Source organism: Lactuca virosa, chromosome 4 (assembly GCF_052849685.1).
Source record: "Lactuca virosa cultivar CGN04683 chromosome 4, Lactuca_virosa_CGN04683_v6, whole genome shotgun sequence".
NCBI lineage: Eukaryota > Viridiplantae > Streptophyta > Magnoliopsida > Asterales > Asteraceae > Lactuca > Lactuca virosa.
The window spans coordinates 16,175,774-16,201,059 of record NC_136429.1 but is presented as its reverse complement, the minus strand read 5'-3'; the positions used below and the strand labels follow the sequence as shown (position 1 = coordinate 16,201,059).

The 25,286-nt window shown below is 35.2% G+C and overlaps 1 protein-coding gene across 1 annotated transcript; it reads right to left on the bottom strand.

Annotated features, from left to right (window-relative positions):
* Positions 1-20,553: 20,553 nt before the first annotated feature.
* LOC145104145 (uncharacterized) lies at positions 20,554-22,609 on the bottom strand. Its single transcript, XM_079041425.1, has 3 exons — positions 21,467-22,609; positions 20,925-21,391; positions 20,554-20,812 (listed from the first exon to the last, which is right to left on the bottom strand). The coding sequence occupies exons 1-3, from the start codon at positions 22,607-22,609 to the stop codon at positions 20,554-20,556; spliced, it is 1,869 nt and encodes a 622-aa protein (XP_078897551.1).
* Positions 22,610-25,286: the final 2,677 nt, after the last annotated feature.

The following is a 25,286-nucleotide window of genomic DNA, read 5'->3' as shown; positions in this document are numbered from 1 at the left end:
TTTTCTTCGATTTCGATCTGCATCAGGTCAACACAAATGAACTGTACCGATTCTGTTCTAGTGTCTCCATCTTCACCATCAGACTTGACCATTGCAGCAACGAAATCGATAGCCAATGGCGGAATCTAGGTTACATGTAGTGAGAGAAAGAGGAGGATACGATCTGTGTGGGATCTGATGAATCATATGTGTGTAAGAGATCATTATTCTTTTTGATTTCGACTTGCATCAGGTTAACACAAATGTATTGTACCGATTATGTTCTAGCGTCTCCATCTTCACCATCAGACTGGACCATTGCAGGAACGAGATCGATCACCAATGGCGGAATCTAGGTTACACCTTAGAAAAAGTGTGAGAGAGGGGGATACAATCTGTGTGGGAACTGGGAAGGTATTTAATATAATTTTTCTAGGAATAACTTTTTATTCCAATATTACCCTTCATATTTTCATAAAAAGTCCTAAAATGCTATTGGAATTAATAATAATTACAATCATGCCATTACTAATCCAAGCCTTTCATTTTTTTGATCTAACGCTCCACCTTTAGTTCTCGGGTTCTCGGGAAACTATGAGTTCTCAAATGATCATTCCTATATATATATATATATATATATATATATATATATATATATATATATAATAAAAATATTTCTAGGCTTGCAAAGCTCTAGACAAGCCACTAAGGGTGAAATGATAGTATTGGTTTTGAAAAAAAAAATTAAAAAAAAAAGATTTCATAAGTTCTTATGTAAATATTGGTTATTATATATATATATATATATATATATATATATATATATATATATATATATATATATATATAGAGAGAGAGAGAGAGAGAGAGAGGTTACTTGATAATCAATATCAACATGAATACTTAAAATCTAATTTATGGACTATCATATTTCACTCAAAAAATCATCATAATTATTTTTCATATATATGTTCTTTTTAAACATCAAAATATTATATTTGTCCAATTTAATTTTTTAATATCATATTTACCTTTCATAAACCTTTAAAATGTCATATTTGCCCAAATCTATTTTTATAATGCTTTTAATAGTTTATAACCATTTTTTATATCTTAACATTATTAGATTAATTAAAAAATTTAGCCATATTATCTCTATATCTATAATAATATAACATCTATTTCTAAATTGTTGGAATGTTTCTCTTTTGACAAATAAAAAGTTTAATCTTTAGTCATCTTCATGGAATGTATACATTGATTACTTAGTTTTTTGTTGCTGTTGAATACTGTCATGTTGTAAATGAAAGATATTTTAGATATTACCATTGATATTCTGATGTTTAAGAAGGGTGTATATATATATATATATATATATATATATATATATATATATATATATATATATATATATGATATTTTGATGTTAGATGGTACATACAATATTTTAAAATTTAATGAAGGGTAAATACGATTTTTTAAAATTAAGTTTGACAAATATGATATTTTGATGTTTAATAAGGGTATATATGAAATTCTTCCTTTTATAATTGTATATATTTATACTTTTGAAAGTGCGTGTGTACATTTGTTATTTTAAAACATATATATATATATATATATATATATATATAATATATATATATATATATATATATATATATATATATATATATATATATATTGTTTTTTCAACTTGCAATTGGTATACACAAGATGTTTATGTGTTTTAAGTGTAGTAGTGTTTTTAAGTGAAAATATTTAGTTGGAAAATTGGTTCTCAAATTTTCATCACAAATACTAATTTTTAGTCCATGTGTTCAAAATTAACTCGGACTGTCCCTTATTTCGTAAAAAGGTTCACGTTTTATCCCTTGTTAGTTTAAATTTTCATGTTGCATCCTTTACCAGATATAAAATTACCATATTGCCCTTACTATTTTTTAGTTTAATTATAATTTATTTTGTATTAAAAAAAGAAAATAGAAAAAATAATTTCAAACCCTAACCTACCCCGCCCTACTCCAACCTAATATACAATTATCCCTATTTTTCATTGTTCAACTCACGAAAAACTCATTAGCACCACCACAACCTTTCCACCACCTTCGGGCCTCCATTGTCGGGGCACCGCCCACCTCCATCGATGGGGTATTTAGAACTAATGTCGCTTTCTCTTCTCCTTATTCTCCGATCCGAATACTCTTTATCTTTCTCCTTCTCATTCTCTTATCAGAATACTCCCTCGTCTCAGATATAAGACCTCCATTGAGGAGGGTTTCTAACCAACAATTTAAGATCTTCAGTTGCATCGTCAAAGGGCATGGATCATATCTGATACCATCTGGAACAACTTTGCTTTCCTGATCATGAAAGTCGCCGACGCCTAGTCACCGACACCTAGGGTCTCAGATCTAAGAGCGTTTTTGCTAGGGTTTTGTACAACCACTTAATGTTTCTGATCGAGATACACCATCATGTCTATGTTTGATTTTCACTTTGGGGATTAGTTGTTGACTACAAGTTTCAAGAGGTGTTGTTGATGATAGGTGGTGGTTCCGGATTTGAGAAAGAGGATATGGAAGAGAAGGAGGTGACATGGTTTAGAGAGATGACAGAAAATAAAGATTGTTAGAGAGGTCTCTCTATGTGTGTGTGTGAGAGAGAGAGAGAGAGAGAGAGAGAAATGGAGAAAAGTAGTGGTTGCTGGTGGTAGCCGGTGGTTTACGGTGTCGATTATGGTGTAATGTTCATGTTCGGCAGAAAGTGATTGAAAGAAAAATAGATGAGAGAAGTGGTTGTTGGAGTTCTTTGGAATATATATTACATTTATTTCAATAAAATATTAAAAGATTCAAGAATAACCCTGAAAATGAAATGAAAAAGAAATAAAAAGGACAGTATAGTCATTTCATATTTGTAGGGACGAAGTGTGCACCTTTTACGAAATAAAGGACGATCCGAGTTAATTTTTGAAAATAGTGACTAAATGTGTGTTTTGACATCTGCACGAGGGATGATTGGTTTAATTTACCATATATATATATATATATATATATATATATATATATATATATATATATATATGTAGAGGAATGATCATTTGAGAACTCATAGTTACCCGAGAACCCGAGAACTAAAGGTGGAACGTTTGATCAAATTTTTTTGATGGCTGAGATCAACAGTGGCATATTTGTAATTAAGAACAAATTTAATAGTATATTTGGGTTTTTGAAAAGTTCACAAGGGTAAATACGTCAAAAAAAAACTATTAATCCTAATAATCATCTTAATTAAATTCCATTAAGAAAAAGAAAAATAAATCCCCTTTTTCTATCAATGATCTCTCGTGTTCGTCACAACATATTCTCTCTCTCTCTCTCTCTCTCACACACACACACATACACACATGCGTACACATCTTCATCGTTATGCCTTCGAGACGGTGGTTCATGACACATCCGTCGCCGATGGAAGATCTGCAAACCGTCGTTAACCTTCTCTCTTTCTCTTATCATTGTTAAACCATCAACTATTATTCGTCGTCGGAGGCCAAACTGTTCATTAGTGATTATCGATTATTCGATCACAGCTACAGTCGAACGCCTTCTTTTCCGGCCGCACCTCCTACCACTGTAGATTACTCAACCACCGTCGTATGTTTCCCTAACCTCCAGAGATTTCATCTCTGTTTTGATTCCAAATCTATATAACACATGGACATCATTCATGGTACGAGATTATCTTATTAACTGTAATTGAAATTTTTATTATTAGTTGTAATTTAAATTTTGAACAAAATACTTGAAGATAAAGGAAAAGTAGATCGTTTTCTATGAATTATCGTCGTTATAGTTACAGTTTTCTATGACTGTAACTCTGATTCATGTCTACTGATTATACATACAAGTCGATTCATATTATACTTCAGAAATTTATGGCAATCAGATCAGTTGCAATTTTTAAGGTCAACAAGGTATAATTCATTGGTCCATCTCCATATCGACTCAAGGTTTAACCGATTATGAAATGTATTGTAACATTTGATTAATTTTTTAAGTCGATTGTTAGTTTTTGCTGTTAATGTATGATAATTATTCTCTATTCATCACTATTCTTCAATCGAGGGACACACAAGTTTCTCTTCTGTTAAATTCCTCATGCATACCATGTGTTTGTGTTTATGTCCCAGTGAGTTTATTTTGTTGCTATCATCATGTTTTATATGTATACTGGAGTTCAGTGAGTTACATATGTTTATTTACATACTTGAATTTAACCGGGTGCTATAAGTCCCATAAAACTATGTTTCCCTACAAGTCATACTTGTTAACCACATGACTCCTATCACCATTTTTTTATACATTGGGATAATCTACAGAGTTTAGATATGATTTTTTTAACCTTTTTATATAATAATCTTTATGGTGCATAACAGGAGGAGAGAGATCATTATCAGCACTATGTTTTGCACTTGCACTTCATGAAATGACAGAAGCTCCATTTTAGCTATGGATGAGTTTGATGTGTTTATGGTAAAATTACTTTACATGAATAACTAACTGTTTATATTCTTCTTTTTAACCACATTAAATTTCTTTTAATAAAACACAATCAATGGCTTGGTTTTAACTTTTAATGATCTTTATATTACAGGATGTTGTGAGTAGGAAAATAAGCCTGGACACGATTGTGGATTTTGCTTTGGCACAAGGATTACAGTGGACATTTATTACACCTCGTGATATAAGGTAAATCACTAAGTTCAAGTTTGTTTCTTTTTCGTTATTTACTTACAAAAGAGATGTTTATAACATTTTATGACAAGTCCTATAGTAAAGGAAAAAAAAAGAATAATGTTGTATCATTTTTTTTAATTACTTGATATCTATGTATATTTATTTACAGCATGGTATGTGACAACCGTCAAATTCAAGTCAAAGTCAAAGTCAACAAGTCAAAGTCAACAAGTCAAAACCAAAGTTAACAAGTCAAACCGGTCAAACTTAATTATAAAAATGTGAATTCGTATGTCAAGAATTCAAGTGTCCCGAAAAAACTATGTGTTTAGCAATGTAAAAACCCTAAAAAGGGAGTTAATGCATCAAAACACGACTAAGGACCCTTTCGGGGACTTAAAACAATCATAAACGAAACATAACGGGGTTCACGAGCCTTGCATTACGAGATTATACGATAATAATGGCTAAAAGTAAATCTCTCCCAAATCTCTCCAAGTATGTGAAATCTCTCCCAAATCTCTCCAAGTATGTGAAATCTCTCCAAGTATGTGAAATCTCTCCCAAATCTCTCCAAGTATGTGAAATCTCTCCAAGTATGTGAAATCTCTCCCAAATCTCTCTCAAAATCTATCTCAACTTTTTATAGTCATCCAGATCATCCCGACCCTTAAATTGGCCAAAAACCGCTCAAAACGGGAGGTTATAGTGAAAAACAGTTAAATAGGACCGAAACCCTCTTAGGAACCGAACCCATCTATTAGAGCCGAAGCCCCTCAGAATCGAAGCTTTCAGAAGCGAAGTTGTCAGAAGCAAACCAGCACCTCGGACCGAACCTGCATGCAACTGAAATAGACCAAGCCCTCGGTCTATTTCGCTTCTCTCACCACTTCGGACCGAGACCCACCTTCAGTCCCTTCTCCCTTCTCTCGGTTCCTTCCCCTACCTTCGGTCCTCAGCACCTCCAAGAGCCGAACCTCGCAGGTTCGCTCCTTAATGCCCGGTTTTCGACTACTTTCGCTTCCTAAGCCCGTTTTTGACATTTTTTACGGGGATTTTTCACCAAATTCAAATTTTTACCATTTAAAACCCCCCAAAATTCATATTTTATTCATTTCTCAAGGATTATTAATTAAAAATCATTATTTATATTAAGAGGAGTATTCTACCCCACAAGTGGATCAAGTGTGCCCACTTGCATCCATGTGTCATCCTCTCATTAGCCCAATCTTATCCACATCACACAAACCAAGGTAAACATCATTTCAACTTGAAAATTGCTCCAGAAACCTTCTCTATATAAAGAAATCCCTGGAGGATTTCTTGGTTTACCTTGATCATTCCAAACTTACACACTTCTTAACCCCTCAAGAAAGCTTCTTTTCTCTCTACTTCCCACCACTTTGTGCTAGTGTTCTTGAGCTACTACTTCACTTTTTGGTAAGTATTTCATTTAAACTCAGGTGTCATTCCATGTTTTTCTAACATCCTTGAATCATCTACACACATTTAACACCAAAAGTCGTTCTTAGGATCATCCAAGCTTTCACGTGTTCATCAAGTGTTATTGACTTGATACTCTTCGTCTTCGACCTTCCATTCTTCAAGAAATCACTCAAGGTGAGTTCATACCCCTACATTTTCCCATTTTCTTTAGTTTTCAGGGGGGGAATACAAGTTAAAACACCAAAACATATTTGAAACTTAACTTGACAGCTTACAATAGAAAAGTTGTGACTTGTTCAAGAACTGTTTTACCCAACTTAAACTTAATATTTTTCAAAATTGTTTAATATGCAAATAGTTCAGGTTTATACCTTTAAAATGACTACTTGCACATCTCCATAAGATTTTTCTACAATTTATGGTGATTTTTACAAAACTGTCTATCACTGCAGCATCAAAGTCAGACCAGGTTGTGAAGATGAACATTTTCACCCTGGTTTGAGACCACCAAAAATTATAGGAAAATTTATGGATATAGTAGACTCTTTTTCCAAATACTCAGAGTTTACGGATTCAGTTTTCGACTTACGATGATTTTTCTATAAATATTCTAAAACAATGACAGTTAAGGGTAAAACTGTCAAATACATGTTTAAGAGTTATTCACACCTTGTAACATGCTGACCAAGGTGTGTACGATTTACACTTAGTATTTTAAATGTCATTTTATGGAAATACAAAGACATGCATAACAAGGTTTCATTCAAACACACAACACTTTTGATAAACTATAATAGTTAGTTTGAGCACTTCGTTTGACAAAGAAAACAGTAACTCAATCGACTTACAAAACAAATATTTCATTACACACTACGTGAACTTGTTAATGAATAAAATTGTGAGACATTATCCTTCGGGGTACTCTTAAGTACCACAGTAAAGTCCTGTAGTTATAATCAGAATCTCCTGGAGGGAGAGCGTGATGGTTGTGTATAGATCTATACTGGGTCTGACAAACCCGCACCTAAGCTGCTTGCAACAGCTAGACCGGCAGGTCTGGGGTGACAAGTGTCATAACATTCCGACGCCTGAAGAACGTCGCATACGAGGCCTTCTAGTCTTTAGTATGGTTATAACATCTCACATGGGGTATTAACAAAACATACAATTCACAAGAATTCTAAGATTTTTCGCAAAAGAGTTTTATTTAAATATAAAACCACACATAAGTATGACGATTTACTTATACTAAATTTTGGTTCACTTAAGACTACAACAAACATTTTAGAAAATATTGGATTTTCTGGAGATAAACTTGTAACAAGCAAAAAAAGAAACATCATTCATTTTTCATTCATAAATTGCTTATGAACTCACCAGCTTTATGCTGATACTCTTTCAAAACAACTTGTATTCTCAGGTAATCACAAGATTTCTGAAGTCAAGACGCTAAGGCGTAGATTTGTTTATAGTAATACTGAGCATGACGTCCTCCGCCCCCAAACGTTTCCGCCGTTCTGGTTTGGGAGTGTGACAGATTGGTATCAGAGCTTTGTTTATAGTGAACTAAGTATATTGAACCACGTAAGATATACAAACTATAAATACAACGGGACAAAATTTTCTGACGTAGCTTTTCAAAAATACTTTAAAATAAGAATTAATATTTTTATAAAAGTATTCGCACAATCGCACATACTAATTCAGTATCATAATGGCAATAACATAAAAGTATCAAGACAAGTTGAACACCATGATTCAGCTTCGGGGTATGTAGTCAGATCTTGGATGAATATAGCTTGATCAACTATATTTAGCCAAGGTAGGACCAATGTATGCCGAAGAAGGATCATGATGAACAACAAGTCTTCAACTAACCAAAAACTTCGAGAATCAAACATAAAAATACTATAGGAGTATTTTAACTCAAAAACCGTAATAAGCACATTATAAATTGCGATAACTAACTTCTTATTCCCAAAATTTCTCGCGACATCCTTCTTATCCCTATTCTCGTACAGGCACAATGGCAGGATTTCACTTACCGGGTGATCCCTATTTCCCCAACCAAGGGAATGCCGGTTGGATTGTGGAAGACCCAGAGGAAGATCCCGAAGAAGAACCCATGGAGGAGGAAGAATCAGTAGACGGTGAAGAGGAAGAAGACTCAGATGGAACCGACTCCGAACCCGAAGTCTACGATCCACACCCTGCCCCTATCCCTCCACAACACTTCCAGGGCCCGACGCCCCAATGGGCCGAAACTATACATCGATGGAGCCGAGAGCAAGGTCAACGACCTCCCTATGGCATGCAACGAGGTTTCTACGATCTCAGGAGAGGAGGGTCAGCCGACCGAGCCCTCCCTGTCATAGTTCACCGTGTCACACGCCACGAAGAGGAAATAAGAGTTAACACCCGACATCTCATTGAAGTTGGTGCCACCAGCCAAGTCAACTCCGTTCGCCTTCGCCGGTTGGATGACGACCACGATCGGACTCGAGGCCGCACTTAGCTTCTTCGACGGGAAATGGCTGCAACCCGAGCTAAAGTCCAAGAACTCCGAGAACACTTATCCACTCTAGAAGGACGTCTGGCAAAAGCAAAGCGCCAAACGGCGGAATCCAGAGCCGAAATGAGGAACTTCGTGTCTACACTCCGTGATCCTCAGAGCTTCAACCGCCGCAAGTAGTGTTTGCACTGCTTGCTCCAGTTTAATCTAGTTTTACGGATAAATATTACTATTATTTTATAGTATTTTATGTCCGATCTTGCGATTTAAGTGTTTACACTTCTGGGATCAGTTAGACGGTCAAAATTTTCCCATGCATTGATGTAGCATAGACCCCTAGTCGGGTCAAATTTTCCCCAATATTGTATACTAAGTTATATCAATGAAATTGACATGCTATTTGCTTTATTACATCAAGTTCATGGCAAGGGTTGTTTTCAGATTAAATTTACTGGTGTCCGATTTATGATAGTTTGGTGTATAAATCAAAGTTATATATAATTAAGACCATGTCGACCTAGAAATGGTGGTTCCGCCTTGGATCCTGTTCCTTGTTTGGTTGTGGGCCCAGGGCAGACCCATTAGATTCGAAAGTTCATTTAATCTTAATTATATATAAATATTATACCTCAAACGATCGATGGATGGGCCCGGTATGGATTCTATTATAGACATTTCATGTGAATCAAAACTATCAGCATTCATAAAGTCTATATTTCATTATCTATAGACCTCTAGTATGAATGGATTCATACAAAATCTTTACAAGTCGGAATCATGATGCATATAAAGAACTAATAATGTTTAGTTTTAACTCTCGACTTGTGAGTATTATCAAAGACTTATTGTCTTTTCATTCTTGATATGGCAGAAAATGCCACCTCGTAGAAATCCTAGACGCGGAGCCGCAGGAGCTGCAGCGCCACCACCACCTCCACCGCCCCTCAGTTCGACCCAGCAATGTTCCAAGTTGCCGTGACGGCCGCAGTGGCAGCCGCGATAGCCCAAATCAACCCCAGTAATTCAGGAGGTGCGGGTAGTGGTGCCTTAAATTCTAATAACGGGGACGGCCAGGGACGCTCGAGAGAGTGTACCTACAAAGACTTTACTAACGGCAAGCCCAAAACCTTCAACGGAAGCGGAGGTGTCATAGCGTTGCTACAATGATTCGAGAAAACCGAGACCATTTTTGAAATATGCGCATGCCCTGAAGCAAGCAAGGTCAAATTTGTTGCATGCACATTCTCTGAAAGGGCCCTCACTTGGTGGAAGGGCCACGTCAAAGCACTAACGCTCCCAGTGGCTAATTCGATAACATGGGAAGATCTGAAAACCATGTTAATGAAGGAGTACTGCCCCAGGGGCGAGATACAGAAGCTGGAAGAAGAATTTTTGGGTCTCAAAATGACAGGCTCTGACATCCTGTCGTACACCTCAAGGTTCAGCGATCTAGCCATGCTATGTCCCGGGATGGTTCCTACTGAAAGCAAGAAGGTGGAAAGGTACATATGGGGATTATCTCCCCAACTTCAAGGAAACGTATTGGCCTCAAAGCCAATTACCTTTGACAGTGCCAAGGAACTGGCACAGCAACTCATCGACCATAAAGCCAGCCATGGCACTGTGACGACCACCTCCGAGCAAGCAAAAGGGGGAAACAACAAAAAGAAGTTTTGGGATAAGAAGAAGGGCCAACCTACTCAAGACCCTGCCAAGAAACAACAAGTGGTTGCTATGCACGCTGCCACAACCACTACCAACCCAACTCCGATAAGGCAATACGCCAGAAACCTACCCAAGTGCAACAAGTGCAGCTATCACCACAACGGTGCATGCCGTGAAATGCATTGCACCAACTGTAACAAAAAGGGGCACACCGCCCGATTTTGTAGAACTCCGGTCCAACAGAACGCACAAGCCGCCAACGCCGGAGCAAGTCGAACCTGTTATGGTTGTGGGGAAGCAGGACACCTCAAACGTAACTGCCCAAAGGCAAGAAACCCCGACCCCGGCGAAGTGAGCAGAGTTCTGGCGATAGGTCATGAGGAAGCCGTCGCAGATCCAACTGTGGTTACCGATACGTTTCTCCTCAACAATACATACGCATGCATTCTTTTCGATAGTGGCGCGGAGAAAAGCTTCGTGAGCCATCAATTTAAACGCTTGCTTAAACAAAAACCACAAACACTAAAAGACACATTCACCGTAGAAATGGCTAACGGAAAAACAGAGAACACTAACGACATTTACATCGGGTGTACCCTCACCTTAAACAATCACTCTTTCCAAATCGACCTTATGTCGGTCACCATAAAAAGTTTTGATGTTATCATTAGCATGGATTGGTTATGCCCTCACCATGCTGAAATCCTATGTCACGAAAAGGCCGTTCGCCTTAATCTGTCGAGTGGCGAAACTCTCGTCGTCTATGGCGACAAGCCTAGCTCAAACTTTCAGATCATCTCTTGTGTCAAGGCTCAAAAGTATCTCCGCAAGGAGTACCACGCCTTCCTAGCCCACGTTGTAGACAAGGAACAAGGAGTGAAAGACATCAAGGACATTCCGGAGGTCTGTAATTTCCCCGATGTAAATCCCGGAAGACCTTCCAGGAGTGCCCCCTCCTCGACAAGTCGAATTCCGAATCGACTTAATTCCTGGAGCTACCCCCGTAGCCAAATCGCCATACCATCTAGCCGCAGCCGAAATGCAGGAATTATCCAGTTAATTAAACGAACAGCTGAGCAAAGGTTTCATTAGGCCAAGCTTCTCACATGTAATTCATATGTTAACTACATATGATTTACATATGAATCACATATAATTCACATATGAATCACATGTGATTCACATGTAATTCACATATGAATTATATGTGATTCACATGTAAATCGTGAATCACATGTAATTCACATATGAATTATATGATTCACATGTAAATCATATGTAGTTAACATATGAATTACATGTGATTCACATGTAAATCACATATGAATTACATCTGATTCACATGTAATTCACATATGAATTACATGTGATTCACTTGTAAATCACATGTAACTCACATATAAATTACATGTGATTCACATGTAATTCACATACGAATTACATGTGATTCACATGTAAATCACATATGTATTTTTGTGAGTGTTTTTGCATCAATCATTTTTATTTTTTTATTTTCTTGTAGGTTTGGAAGAAATTGTCGTGAATATTGAAGAGGTGAAAATGATAAATTGAAGAAAATATGGAAAAACTGATAGGAAGAAATGAAAAAGTTTTGAAATTTTGTAGCATTTTTTTTGTTTTTTATATCTTATTTTGTATTGAATAAAATACCTATTTTATTGTGTTTATAGATGAGTAAATAAAATAAGTTTTTCTTATTATTTCCTTACAAATATTATAGTATATGAAATATACAAATATGCATTTGTAAAAATATGCATATATGTACCTAAAATGTTGATTGTTTTGGTTAAAAAACTATAGTATTTTTTAAATATTCCAGTTTTTTTTTTAATTTTATTGATTTTTAAATGCTTTCAAAAAATTGTAGTTTTTTAAGAAAAATATATTTTTTTCAATTATTTTTTCAAAAGTTCATGTTTTCTATAAAAAAATTAAAAAAATCTGCACTTTTTTAAAAAAAATTGAAAAATAATATTTTATTTAAAATCCGAAAATTTGATTTATTATGTAATTTTTTAGACATTTCTATTAATATTTCCAATAACACAAAAAATTAAATATTAAATGAGATTGATATGATTACGATCATACCCTTAATAAATTAGTTTTGATCTAACGCTCCACTTTTAGTTGTCGGGTTCTCGGGAAAGTATGAGTTCTCAACCGATCCCACCCACATATATATATATATATATATATATATATATATATATATATATATATATATATATATATATATATATATATATATATATATATATATATATATATATATCACATGTATATATGCATGCATGTGTGCATTTTCTTTTCTATGTCCACTTCCTTTTCAAGTGATGTTGGGTGTGTTTGAACTCAACCCTTTTCTATTCCAATGCATTGTAAAATCAGTCCAAGTGCATCGTAAAATCAAGTTATCAAACGGTCCGGATCAAGTTTCGTCTATATAACTAAAAGTAATGTCTTTCTGACGCAACGCAATAGAAAAAATTATATTAAAAAATGTTTACTATAAGAAAAGATACTTGGGGTGGCAAATGGGTGGGATAAGAAGTATGTAGCATGACTAAGTGCATTGTATCAAGATTCCCACGTGCAATTATGAATTAACATTATAATATGTTCTAATGTGGTATCGTATATTTATATTTAGTTTCTTAAATTTACTAGTTCACTCGCAGTTATACCTTTTTAGTTTTTACATGGATATGATTAGGGTTGTGCATGGGTCGGTTTGGGTCGGTTTTGGACCCAAACCCAACCCAACCCATAAATGGTCGGTTTCTGGTTTTCAGAACCCAATAGAATCGGTTTCTGGTCGGTTCGGTTTCTCGGGTTCTGAGGTCGGTTTGAGCGGTTTTTCGGTTTCTTGGGTTCAACCCATACATTCACGGGTTCTGGGTTTAAACCCATGGGTTTTGGGTTTTAACCCATTTTCCATAAATGAAGCAACAAGTTAAATACTTCAAAAACACCAAATTTAAGTTAAATACTTCAAAAAACATGAGTCTTACAACAAATAGTCTATTACAAGTTACAACCAAAGCCCGAAATAGTCTATTAAAACAAAAAAAACAATCAAGTATGGGTCGGTTTCTCGGGTTGGATGGGTCGGTTTCTTGGGGCGGTTTGTCGGTTTTAAGTATGGTTTGGTTTCTCGGGTTGGATGGGTCAGTTTCTGGGTAAAAACCGAAACCGAACCCGATTTTTCGGTTTTTAAAAAATTCAAACCATAACCGTCGGTTTTGCTTCGGTTTCGGTTTCGTCGGTTTTAGTCGGTTTCTCGGTTTCTTGGTTTGGGTTTGCTCACCCCTAGATATGATAAATTGTTATGGTTTGAAGAGGGTATTTGATAATCACATAATCTTGTGTTACAAGCGAAATTACTGTTTTTGGTAATTATATTTAAAAATTTGACAGTCCTTTTAACAAAATGTCAATGATCAATCAAGTTTAAATTTGGCCTCATATACATTAGCAGTTTCTGACTATTATTCCGCTCCCACCTATTTGAATGTTAACATTAATTCTATAGAAATGATACTTAAAATCCGAAACTCTGGGGATGTTTGATATCGATTATTTAAAACAATTTATGTTTTTTAGTAAAAAAGAAAAGTTTTTTTTTCGTTTATCCGGTAAGAAAACCTAAAAAGCTGATAAATTGGTTTTTACTATTGGGTAATGATACGTATATGTCTAATGAAGAAATAATTTATCAAAAAAACTCCTTAAATAAATCAATATGTATTTATGAAATCTTTCTATTCAAACATTTAAAACTTTTTATTAAAAAAATCAAAACATAATAATTCATTAAGCATTCTAAATAAACAATCCCAACCACCCCTTTATATATCTAGTTTTCTGCATATTTATTTTGAAAATATCTCCCATTTGGTAGATATAATGTTTTTTTTTCTTTTTCTCTTGAATGGTTGGCACAATTGAGATACGTGCTTCTCCCTTTATCTATTCTATGATATAGTTTTAGTTGTTGTTAAGTTTCAAAATAGTTTATACGAACTTCAACTGAAGTCCTGTTTTTCTTAATTTGTGAGCATTTAACTAGTAATTGCGTGTATAAATCATAAATGTTATATATGGTGTAATAACTTAGCCTATATATTATTAGCCGGCATATTTATGGGCTATTTAGTCTTTAGCCCATTAGCGTTTTGTCTTGCTAGTATTTATTCTCCGCTTTATTCTTTATAGCCTTTTATGATTTTCATTGAGAAACTCGTAATTTCTCTTTATCATAATCATATGGTAATGTTATCATGGTATCAGAGCGGAGGTTTGATACGTTGTTAGAACCCTGTTAGTCGTTTCGTTTTCAATCTGTTTGATGCTTCGCCACTGTTGATGTTTGTTTGTTTGTTGTTACTCGTTTGTTGTTGTTGTTAGTTCATTGTTGCTGTTCAATCTCTTGCCTATTCGATTGATTGCTTCCGCTGGTTTGTTGTTCTTCTCATTCTCAGATTGCTTATCTATTGTTCTGGTTATTTATTCATTGCCAACATGCTTGGAAATGATGATTCCCTTCAGTCAATCAGCACTCGTCTAGATGGAAAGAATTATACGTATTGGAGTTATGTTATGAAGAACTTCCTTCGTGGGAAGAATATGTGGGGCTATGTCACTGGGACTAAAGTCAAACTCTCAGTGCCTCAAGCTGAGAATTTCGATTTGTTGGTTGATGCTTGGGAGACTAATAACTCCAAGGTCATTACTTGGATTAGCAATTTTGTTACTCAGTCTATTGGTATGCAGTTGACTAAATATGACATAGCAAATGAAGTTTGGAATCACTTGGAGAAACTGTATACTCAGTCCAACTTTGCTAAACAATATCAGTTAGAATATGATATTCGTGCTCTTCAACAAAATGACAAGAGTATTCAAGATTTCTATGCTGCTATGTCTGATTTGTGGGATCAATTGGCTCTTACTGAATCTAAAGAGTTAAAAAAATTTGAGTCTTACATTGCTAGGAGGGAAGAACAATGTTTGGTCCCGTTCTTGATGGCCTTGCGTTCTGATTTTGAAGGCCTACGTGGAACGATTCTTCATCGCTCTCCCCTTTCCTCAATGGATTCTGTTGTTCATGAGTTGATTGCTGAAGAGACTCGTATCAAGTCTCACGCGGATAAATGGTTTAAAGCAACCTCCATTCCTACTTCCACTTAACTTTTTTTCGTGTTTGATTTACCGATGAATTATTTGAAATGTTCATATTTTACCTTTATGACCTGTTGTAACCGGTCATAAGGGTAAAATGTGAACAATTTCAAATAATTCAGGGGTAAATCAAGTACGAAAAAAAAAATTCAATGACTAAATATGAAAAAAGTGGAAAGTTTGTTACCCTCTCAAGTTATTATCATAAGGGTAAAATATGAATATTTCAAATAATTCATCGGTAAATCAAACACGAAAAAAAAAAATTCAATGACTAAATATGAACAAAATGAAAAGTCGTTACCCTCTCAGGTTATTATCTCATAATTAAATCAACAACTATAGACAACCCTTAATATAATATTTAAGTGTGGAGCGCAAACAAGAATAATGGATGGTTTTAGGGCATTAGATGTATCATCTATCGAATAATGGTTAGTTTCAGGGCATTAGATATATTATCAATAAAATGTCGACATTTGCAAAGCGACAGATGTATATACAAAAGGCAACTTTATAGAATATTTAATTAATTTATCTTTCGTTAGTTTTGTCGTTGGACCATGGCCTAAACTAATTTCATATTCCTTTTAACTTAGTTTCCATTAGATAAATATATTTGAGTAGTAAACAAATAGTAAATATACACCTATAAGTCTATAACCTAGCTATTGTTTCTGTTATATCTTAAAAAACTTATCAAGTTATCATTGGATTCTAGATTTGTCGTCCAATCATTCTCCAGAATCAACTCACTTAATACTAAATCGTAAAACAGTTTTAATATATATTTTTGTCTTAAATAATTGCAAATAAATTATCGATTTCTCTCTAGAAGATACATCAAAATTTGGACACAAAACCTGACAAAGATCAGTGATATGCATGTTTTTTACAAAAGTATTTCCTAATGTTTACTTAAAATTTGCAAGACTACTTTCGAATTTTCTCCAGAAGATACATCAAAATTTGGACACAAAACCTGACAAGTGACATTGTTACAGTATTTTATATTCAGATTAGTGATATGCATGGTTTTTACAAAAGTATTTTCTAAGGTTTACTTAAATTTTGCAAGACTACTTTCTAATTGCGTTCGATTTGCACAAAAATTAATGTAAGGAAAATTGCCAAACCAGTCGTTGCCGACCGTTTGGCAACGTCTCCTTCCACAAAATGCCACAAAAATTAAAATTTTGCCAACGGTAGAAGACCACCGGCGGTACTTCACCAGCGGTAAAACCCTCTTCACGGCGGGGTGTTCACTGGCGGTGAAAGGGTGACACGTCGGATACCGCCGGTGTCCCCGTTACCACGCCGTTTAGTCCAAAAAAAGAATACACATTTACGCACTTAAATGGGAGAATTAATTTTCTGGTAGCTTTGGTATTATTAAAAATGGCTAATGGCATAAAAACCCTCAAATTTGCACAAAATTGACGGATTTGCCCAAAGTTCAAATTTAGGTCCGTTTTTACCTTAAACTTGCATTTAATGTGTCGTTTTTGCCAAGTAGCCGGTTTCCCTTTAATCAACCGGTTACCACTTGCTTAGGTGGAAGATACGTGACATTTATCATTTAAAAACTCATTCACAGACATCCTCGTGTGCAATTGATCCCTTCGACCCCCACAGTTAGTCACAGAGCTACAACGGAAAAATGACAACTTCGTCTTCAAGATCAAGCTTCAATGGTGGTACAAGAATGAGGAACAAGAAGGTAATAAGATGCGACTGTGGTGATGTTTGTGGTGTATCAGTCTCACGAACACCTGATAACCAAGGACGAAAATTTTGGGGCTGCCCTAATTATCAGGTAAAAATCTATTTATTTTTGTACTAATTTCTCCCTAAAATTTTAGGGCTGCTCTAACTTCCCAAAGAGGAACGTATGTAATAGAACCCTAATTTTTTTTTGTTGTAGGTGGAAGGAGGTAACTATGGTTTTTTCAAATGGGCGGATGAAGAACTAGGTCAAAATATGGAGATGTGTCATACAGAGGAGATCAAGCCATTGTTAGAAGTGATCATAGGGTTGTTAGTGGTTATATCGTTGATGCTAGCAATAGTGGTTATTAAGATGTAGTTTTGTTGGTTTTTCCTGTATTAGTAATATATTAAGGGTAATGAAGAATTGTTACATCTTTGTAATGTTTTTTTTGAACGGCTGAATGTTACATGTTTGTAATGTATTAAGGGTATTAATGGTAATGTTATTAATGGTAGTTAATTGCTATCTCATGTATATGTTGCATGAATGGAAGTACATTGCATAAAATGAAGGGCTAATGAATGGAAGTACAATGAAAGTAAACTTTGCATGAATGGAATTGCACTAACTTGCATAAAAGGAGTTGCACTAATGAAATGAAGAATTGTTACATCTTTGTAATGTTTTTTTGAACGGCTGAATGTTACATGTTTGTAATGTATTAAGGGTATTAATGGTAATGTTATTAATGGTAGTTAATTGCTATCTCATGTATATGTTGCATGAATGGAAGTACATTGCATAAAAGGAAGGGCTAATAAATGGAAGTACAATGAAAGTACATTGGTTACATTCACAATGAAAGTAAACTTTGCATGAATGGAATTGCACTAACTTGCATAAAAGGAATTGCACTAATGAAATGAAGAATTGTTACATCTTTGTAATGTTTTTTTTTTGAACGGCTGAATGTTACATGTTTGTAATGTATTAAGGGTATTAATGGTAATATTATTAATGGTAGTTAATTGCTATCTCATGTATATGTTGCATGAATGGAAGTACATTGCATAAAAGGAAGGGCTAATGAATGGAAGTACAATGAAAGTACATTGGTTACATTCACAATGAAAGTAAACTTTGCATGAATGGAATTGCACTAACTTGCATAAAAGGAATTGCACTAATGAAATGAAGAATTGTTACATCTTTGTAATGTTTTTTTTGAACGGCTGAATGTTACATGTTTGTAATGTATTAAGGGTATTAATGGTAATGTTATTAATGGTAGTTAATTGCTATCTCATGTATATGTTGCATGAATGGAAGTACATTGCATAAAAGGAAGGGCTAATGAATGGAAGTACAATGAAAGTACATTGGTTACATTGACAATGAAAGTAAACTTTGCATGAATGGAATTGCACTAACTTGCATAAAAGGAATTGCACTAATGAAAGTACATTGTTAATGCTTAACATTTACTAGAAAATAAAATAAAAACATCATGGTTACCATAATAGGGGGCATCCATTATAAACCTTAATATAAAGCATCCATTACATAAGTTTTACTAGCATGTAGCAGCCATCCATTTTGTATACCAAAACATGTACCCAAAAGCCTAAAAAATATCCAAAAAAGGAAAGCCATAAACAAATGGATGTATGCTGCAAGTAGTGGGTGTATATCAAAAAATAAACAAAAAGGGCTACCTATACAATTGCCCAATGATACCATCCCCACTTTTGCCCCCATATACCTAGGTAACTACTCCAAATCTACTGGATTGCTAGATGTGGAACCCCTTCCATCTTTGTCAAAACAAGGTTTCTTCAGCTTTTGCAGGATGATCCTTTCTGAGGGCTTTCTTGTCCTTCTAGGTGGTACATGCCCTTCATCATCAGCATCATTTTCCTCCATATCTGCTGCATCATCCTCACCAGCACCATCACCTTCATCCTCAATATCACCATCACCCTCTCCATCATCCTCACCAGCACCATCACCCTCTCCATCACCCTCACCAGCACCATTACCCTCACCAGCACCATCACCATCACCCTCACCCTCACCTTCTACGTCACCAGCATCATCAGCATCACCATCATCCTCATTTCCTTCCATCACACCATCAACATATGGAATATCCTCAACTTCATTCACATCCTGTTAATAAAAATTTGAAAAATACTTATTAATAAAAGATATAAACATGTTTGTTACTAATGTTAGAAATTATAAAATGATGAAGTCAAACTAACCATCTCAACTGGTGGCATATCATCCAATTCAACTTGAACCCCTCTCATGCTCTCTATTTCAGCCATGCTATATCCTGCCCCAAGTAGGTCTGCTACACTTTCTAGATCTAGCATCACCATCTCTGGGAGAACATCACTTGCATTTCCTTCAGTGAATTCAGGTTCAGGATTACCCTCATTCTCACATTGACTTTTTTCATCAGTACCTTTAAGAATAGCATCCATTGCATCTTCAACCTCATCAAGTGTTTTTGTCAGGTCAGGTTCAACATCCTCAACACCTTTGTCATCATTAGCATGATGAATACTTTGAATAACAACATCCATTGCATCTTGGAATCCATCACCTTTTTGATAATTATACTTTGGTTGGCTAAGAGAAGCTTCAAAAGTGCACATCATATCAACCAAACTGTCATCATCAATATCTTCTTTGTCAAACAAATCTTTCATTTGTTCCTCACATCCCCTACCTTCAACATGACCATCTAAACCATCATGCTCATCAAGTAGAACTCTATCTTCAACAATGCCACCGCCTCTTTTTATCCCCAACTTCTTTTTGCTTCTAACAAATGTAGAACCTGATGCTTGATTTGGGTCAGATTGGACCTTTTTCCTTGGCCTTCCTTTCTTCTTTGGTAGCATAGGAACTGCTTCCTGCCTCTCAGACCTATCACATGATGCTTGACTGGGTTCAAATTGTTCCTTCCTTGGCCTTCCTTTCTTCTTTGGTGGCATAGGGACAGGTTCCTGCCTCTCAGACCTATCACATGATGCTTAACTGGGTTCACATTGTTCCTTCCTTGGCCTTCTTTTCTTCTTTGGTGGCATAGCGACAGGTTCCCTGGTTGCATTCTTGCATCCCTTCTGGTTATGGCCATACTCAAAGCACTTACCACACCTTACAGTTCTTGGGGTGTGTACTCTTCCATCATTTTCACTTACATGTCTCCTTCTATTGACCTTTGGCCTACCAGGCATTCTCCTTGACACTGGTGGCAAGGGCTTTATGAATTCAGTTTGAGGCTATAGATTTGAACCATTCACTGGACTAATGTTAGCAGAGTAACACTTATGGAATTGTTCCTTGGAAAACATGTGATCAATGTACTCATCAGGTGTTTGCTGGATATAGTTGATGGTTGCAATGACATGAACACATGGGATCCCAGCCAGATCCCATAACCTGCAGGTACAATGCCTTCCATCTAAATCCACCATGTAGCTATCACATCCTCTCCTTGCTTCAAACACATGTTGTTGACTATGAATTACTAACCAAAACCTACATCCACAAGTTAAATGTTAAAGTTTTACCTAATGAAATTAAAAGAAAAGTTACATGTTAAAGTTTTACCTAATGAAATTAAAACAAAAGTTACATGTTAAAGTGTTACCTCATGTTCTTCCCAAAAAGATTCATCTTCTTTAACACTGCTGGACATATACGGGTATTCCATTTAGTGTTTTCCTCAATCATGTGAGCAAACCTATCCATGATGTATATCCTTATTTCTTCAAGCATTGTGATCAATGGTTTTTTCCTAGCATCCACAATGATGGAGTTGAAGCACTCTGATATACCATTCTCCACTGCCTCACATGCATACCCTGTACTCATGTAAGCTCTACACCATGTTTGGGGTTCTTTGGACATGGGATGCTCATATGCACCAGGATTGAGCTTTTTAATTGTGTCCATATGTCTCTTGAAATCACCTTCCACACAGCTCATAGCTGCAGCCCAAAACAGCTTCTTCAACTCCATTCCAGTGTAAGCTTTTCTAAAATTTGCATATATGTGTCGGGCACATTGCATGTGCTCCACATGTGGCAATATATCTTTAACAGATTGCAATAAACCCTATACAAAAACCAGCATACATGTAAGTATTTATAAGTAATTTGAAAAGGATTAATATGTTATAAAGAAACTTACTTTATGTTGATCTGATATAACTACCAAGCCCCTTCCATCAATAAGGTCTAGATCACCACTGAGTAGCTCAAGGAACCATGTCCAGTTGGACTTATTTTCCACATCAACAACAGCCCAAGCAATTGGATAAACTTGGTTGTTGGCATCTCTACCAATGGCTGTTAGCAGTTCACCCTTCACCTGCCCCTTTAGAAAGCACCCATCAAGCCCAATTACTCTCCTACACCTTCTTTTCCAGCTATCACTTAGTGCTTTGAAACAAATGTAAAACCTGTGAAAATAATTATTTCCATCTGGATTGGTTGTTACACCAACTTGACATGTGGACCCCGGGTTTGACCTTAACAATTCATGGGCATAATCCCATATCCTTGCATAATGCTCAGTGAGTTTACCTTCTATTAAGTTTTTGGCCCATTTCCTTGCCCTTCTAACTTGTCCTATAGATACCACACACCTATACCTTTGTCTGATGTCATCAATCATTTCCTGAAGTTTCATCTTTGGCTTATTTGCAATTTCCGTCACATAATGTCTTCCAATCCATTCAGGGGACACAATGGATCCAAACTTAAACTGTCTACAACATTTATGGTCACCATTCATAGCTTTGATCTGAAAAGATCTTTCTTTGTACATCCATGCATCATAAATTCTGAAAGGGCATTTATTCTCTTCCTTCCTATTGCCACATCTAGCTACAATTCTTTTACTATCACATTTTTCAAAGTATATTCTAGAGCCATGTGACACTGCATAATTGGTGACACAAAACTTCAGTTGGGCAGGGGATTCAAAGATGTCACCAAGCTTTGGTACCATCTTGTCCCACTTGATGGTTAGGTCATGAATTCTATAGTTGTTTTTCAATACCTCCTGTTCATCTTCATCACTCTGCCAATCAGTAGCATGGTACACTTGTGCTCTGACTTCATCTGCCATATTAGAATTTCGTAGGTTTTCATCACTTAATAGAACATTTAGGAAGATATCCTTACATTTATCGAGTGAGGACACAAATTCTTCCTCTGGTTCGTGGTCCATGTAAATGCCGTGGAGTTCAAAATCCATTTCACTCAAGCCAGCAAATGGCTCATGTATGCCAGCAAAGGGGTCAGCGTACCATTCGTCTGATGAAGACATTACACCCTCTTGCATCAACACACTAACTTTAGGAACACATTTCAAGAAATGTTGAATGTAAACGTAATTTCAGTCAACCTGTAAAAACCTTACCTTTCGAAGAAACTTTTACCCTAATCGTCTCCAAGAAAACCCTTTTTTTTTCTCTGTGTATACAGTCGATGAAATAGGAAAAGGTGAAGAGTGATCGGGTTATAGAGGGAGATGAGAACAGTTTAACGTATGTAACGGAATTGGAGTTTTTTTTGCCAAACGACGTTAATGAGCCTTCCACCTAAGCAAGTGGTAACCGGTTGATTAAAGGGAAACCGGCTACTTGGCAAAAACGACATATTAAATGCAAGTTTAAGGCAAAAACGGACCTAAATTTGAACTTTGGGCAAATCCGTCAATTTTGTGCAAATTTGAGGGTTTTTATGTCATTAGCCCTATTAAAAACAATCACTTTACTTTCCTATTCCAGTCACTTGTTCTAATATTCCATATAAAGTGTGGCTCGTATGTGGAGAACCAAATAATTTGAGAGTAATAGTATATTTGATCATTTGTCAACTATTTGAATTTATCTAATAAGTTGTTATGCAAATATATGAATATGAAAAGTAGTGAGAATCTATAATAGAAAAGCATTTGGTCGGTCAATTAAGTGAATCACATAAAAACAGAAAATTCAACAATACTTGTTGTGGATTGGGTCTAACTAGGGGTGAGCAAAAACCGAACCGATGAAGGAAAAACCGCAAAAACCGCAATAAACCACAACCGAAAAACCTAAACCGACACAAAAACCGATTGTGCGGATTTTATTTTTTTGAAAAACCGAATTTATTGGTGCGGTGCGGTTTTTATCTAGAAACCGGACCACCAAAACCAAACCGCACTGCAAGCTTATTAACAATAAAATCAATCACTAATTTATATTATACAATTATACATATTATTTAAAAAACTAATAAATTCTAATTTATACATATATTATATATTGCACTTGACGGTAATTAGGTATTAGGTTTAATATGTGAGTTTGTCACTTCGTGTTTGTGACTTAATGATTATGTGTAAAGTGTAAACACTATGTGGGCTACAAGTTGTCAGCTTGTAACTTCTAAGCACAAATTGAATAAAAAAATGAGTTTGAGAATATGGGTTGCAAATGAAGTGATCAAGTAAACAACATAAAATACTCAAAATTACCGCTTCTAAATGTGAGGAAACAAAATGACGGCATGTCATACAATCATAAATCTTCACATTAACACTACGGTTAAAAAAAATCCTATCGGTGAACATAAAAAACCACACCATATGTTTGACTCTGTTTAAAACCGACACCGAACCGGTATAAACCGAAACCGCACTCACAAACCGTAAAATCGAACCATTGAAAAAACGCACCCAACGGTTTCTAGAATTCAAAAACCGTACTTTGCGGTTTGCGGGTCGATTTGGCCCTAAAACCGCACCATGCTCACCCCTAGGTCTAACCCCAGCCGGTTGCAAAAACCTGGATTTAACGGACCGGTCGAATGCCTTAAAAAACGGCTTACTTGAACCCTTAAAACGATTTTTTTTGCAAAATAGAATTATTTTGCATTATTTTTTTAAAAAAGCTCAATTTGCAACAACCATTTCCTAAAAGCATCAATCAATGTGGGAGGAATTGTGTTATTTCTCTAATTTTCCTATAACATTTCACCACTTCTTTTTATACAATCAAAAAGCTACTATCTCTTTCTTTTTATCTTCTTTGTGGGATAAGTTTTTATAAACATTAATTATTATTTTGCAAATTTAAGTATATATCTTCCACTATTTCTTTTATTTATTTGTTTTTTATTTTGTCCAATAATTAAAAAAAAATTACGTAACTGTCACATTCTTATATTTATTGTTATCTCTTATCTATTTACCTAATACAGGTTGTGACTTGTTGCAACATATGACATTTTAACGTAACATCTTTCGTCAAATTTTAGTATGTCGTTAAGTAGTGCACCATATTTTGCATTTGCGAATTTTTGATCCAACTCTTCATTTTAACCATGTCAAATGGGGCTTTCCGACCATGATCTTTGATTACCACCAAAATGTGGTCAGGTCGATAAGATCATATTGTTGTTTTGATGTCATTTTTTGATACGGAAAAAATATTACACATGAAAAAAAACAAGAATACGAACCTTAAAATGTGAAATATAGAAAAGTTATTAGACAAAATTAGACGAGAAAATGAATATAAGATTCGAGAACATTTGATATTCGTAATTGTGGCATACGAAAGTCGAGACCATGATGTATGCTACGAATTTGATATTATAGAGGTCTTTTTAGTTGGTGAAACCAAACTAACTAAAGCTATCTTTATCTATACACATACTATAGGGGAAAATTATCCAAAAGGGGCCAAAAATTGCTTCAAACAAGACAGAAGAAAAAAAAAAAAAAAAAAAAAAAAAAAAAAAAAAAAAAAAAAAAAAGGCCACATGTCTCTTTTAACCAGGGACCGGTTTTTTTTCATTTTATTGGGCCTTCATAACCGGTTCATTAACCAAATGATATCCAACATTCTTTAAATGTTTTTGAATAATGACCTAATTTCTTCTCTTGTATATATTTCACACTTCACAGCATTCTCATTCTAAAATGTACGCTTTTTAATGCCGGGAGTATAAATGTA

Coding starts and splice junctions, on each gene's coding strand:
- LOC145104145 (XM_079041425.1), bottom strand. CDS start 22,609: ATGTCTTCATCAGACGAATGGTACGCTGACCCCTTTGCTGGCATACAT. Junction 21,392..21,466: donor TTATATCAGATCAACATAAA/GTAAGTTTCTTT, acceptor GTTTTTGTATAG/GGTTTATTGCAATCTGTTAA. Junction 20,813..20,924: donor CTTTTTGGGAAGAACATGAG/GTAACACTTTAA, acceptor TTGTGGATGTAG/GTTTTGGTTAGTAATTCATA.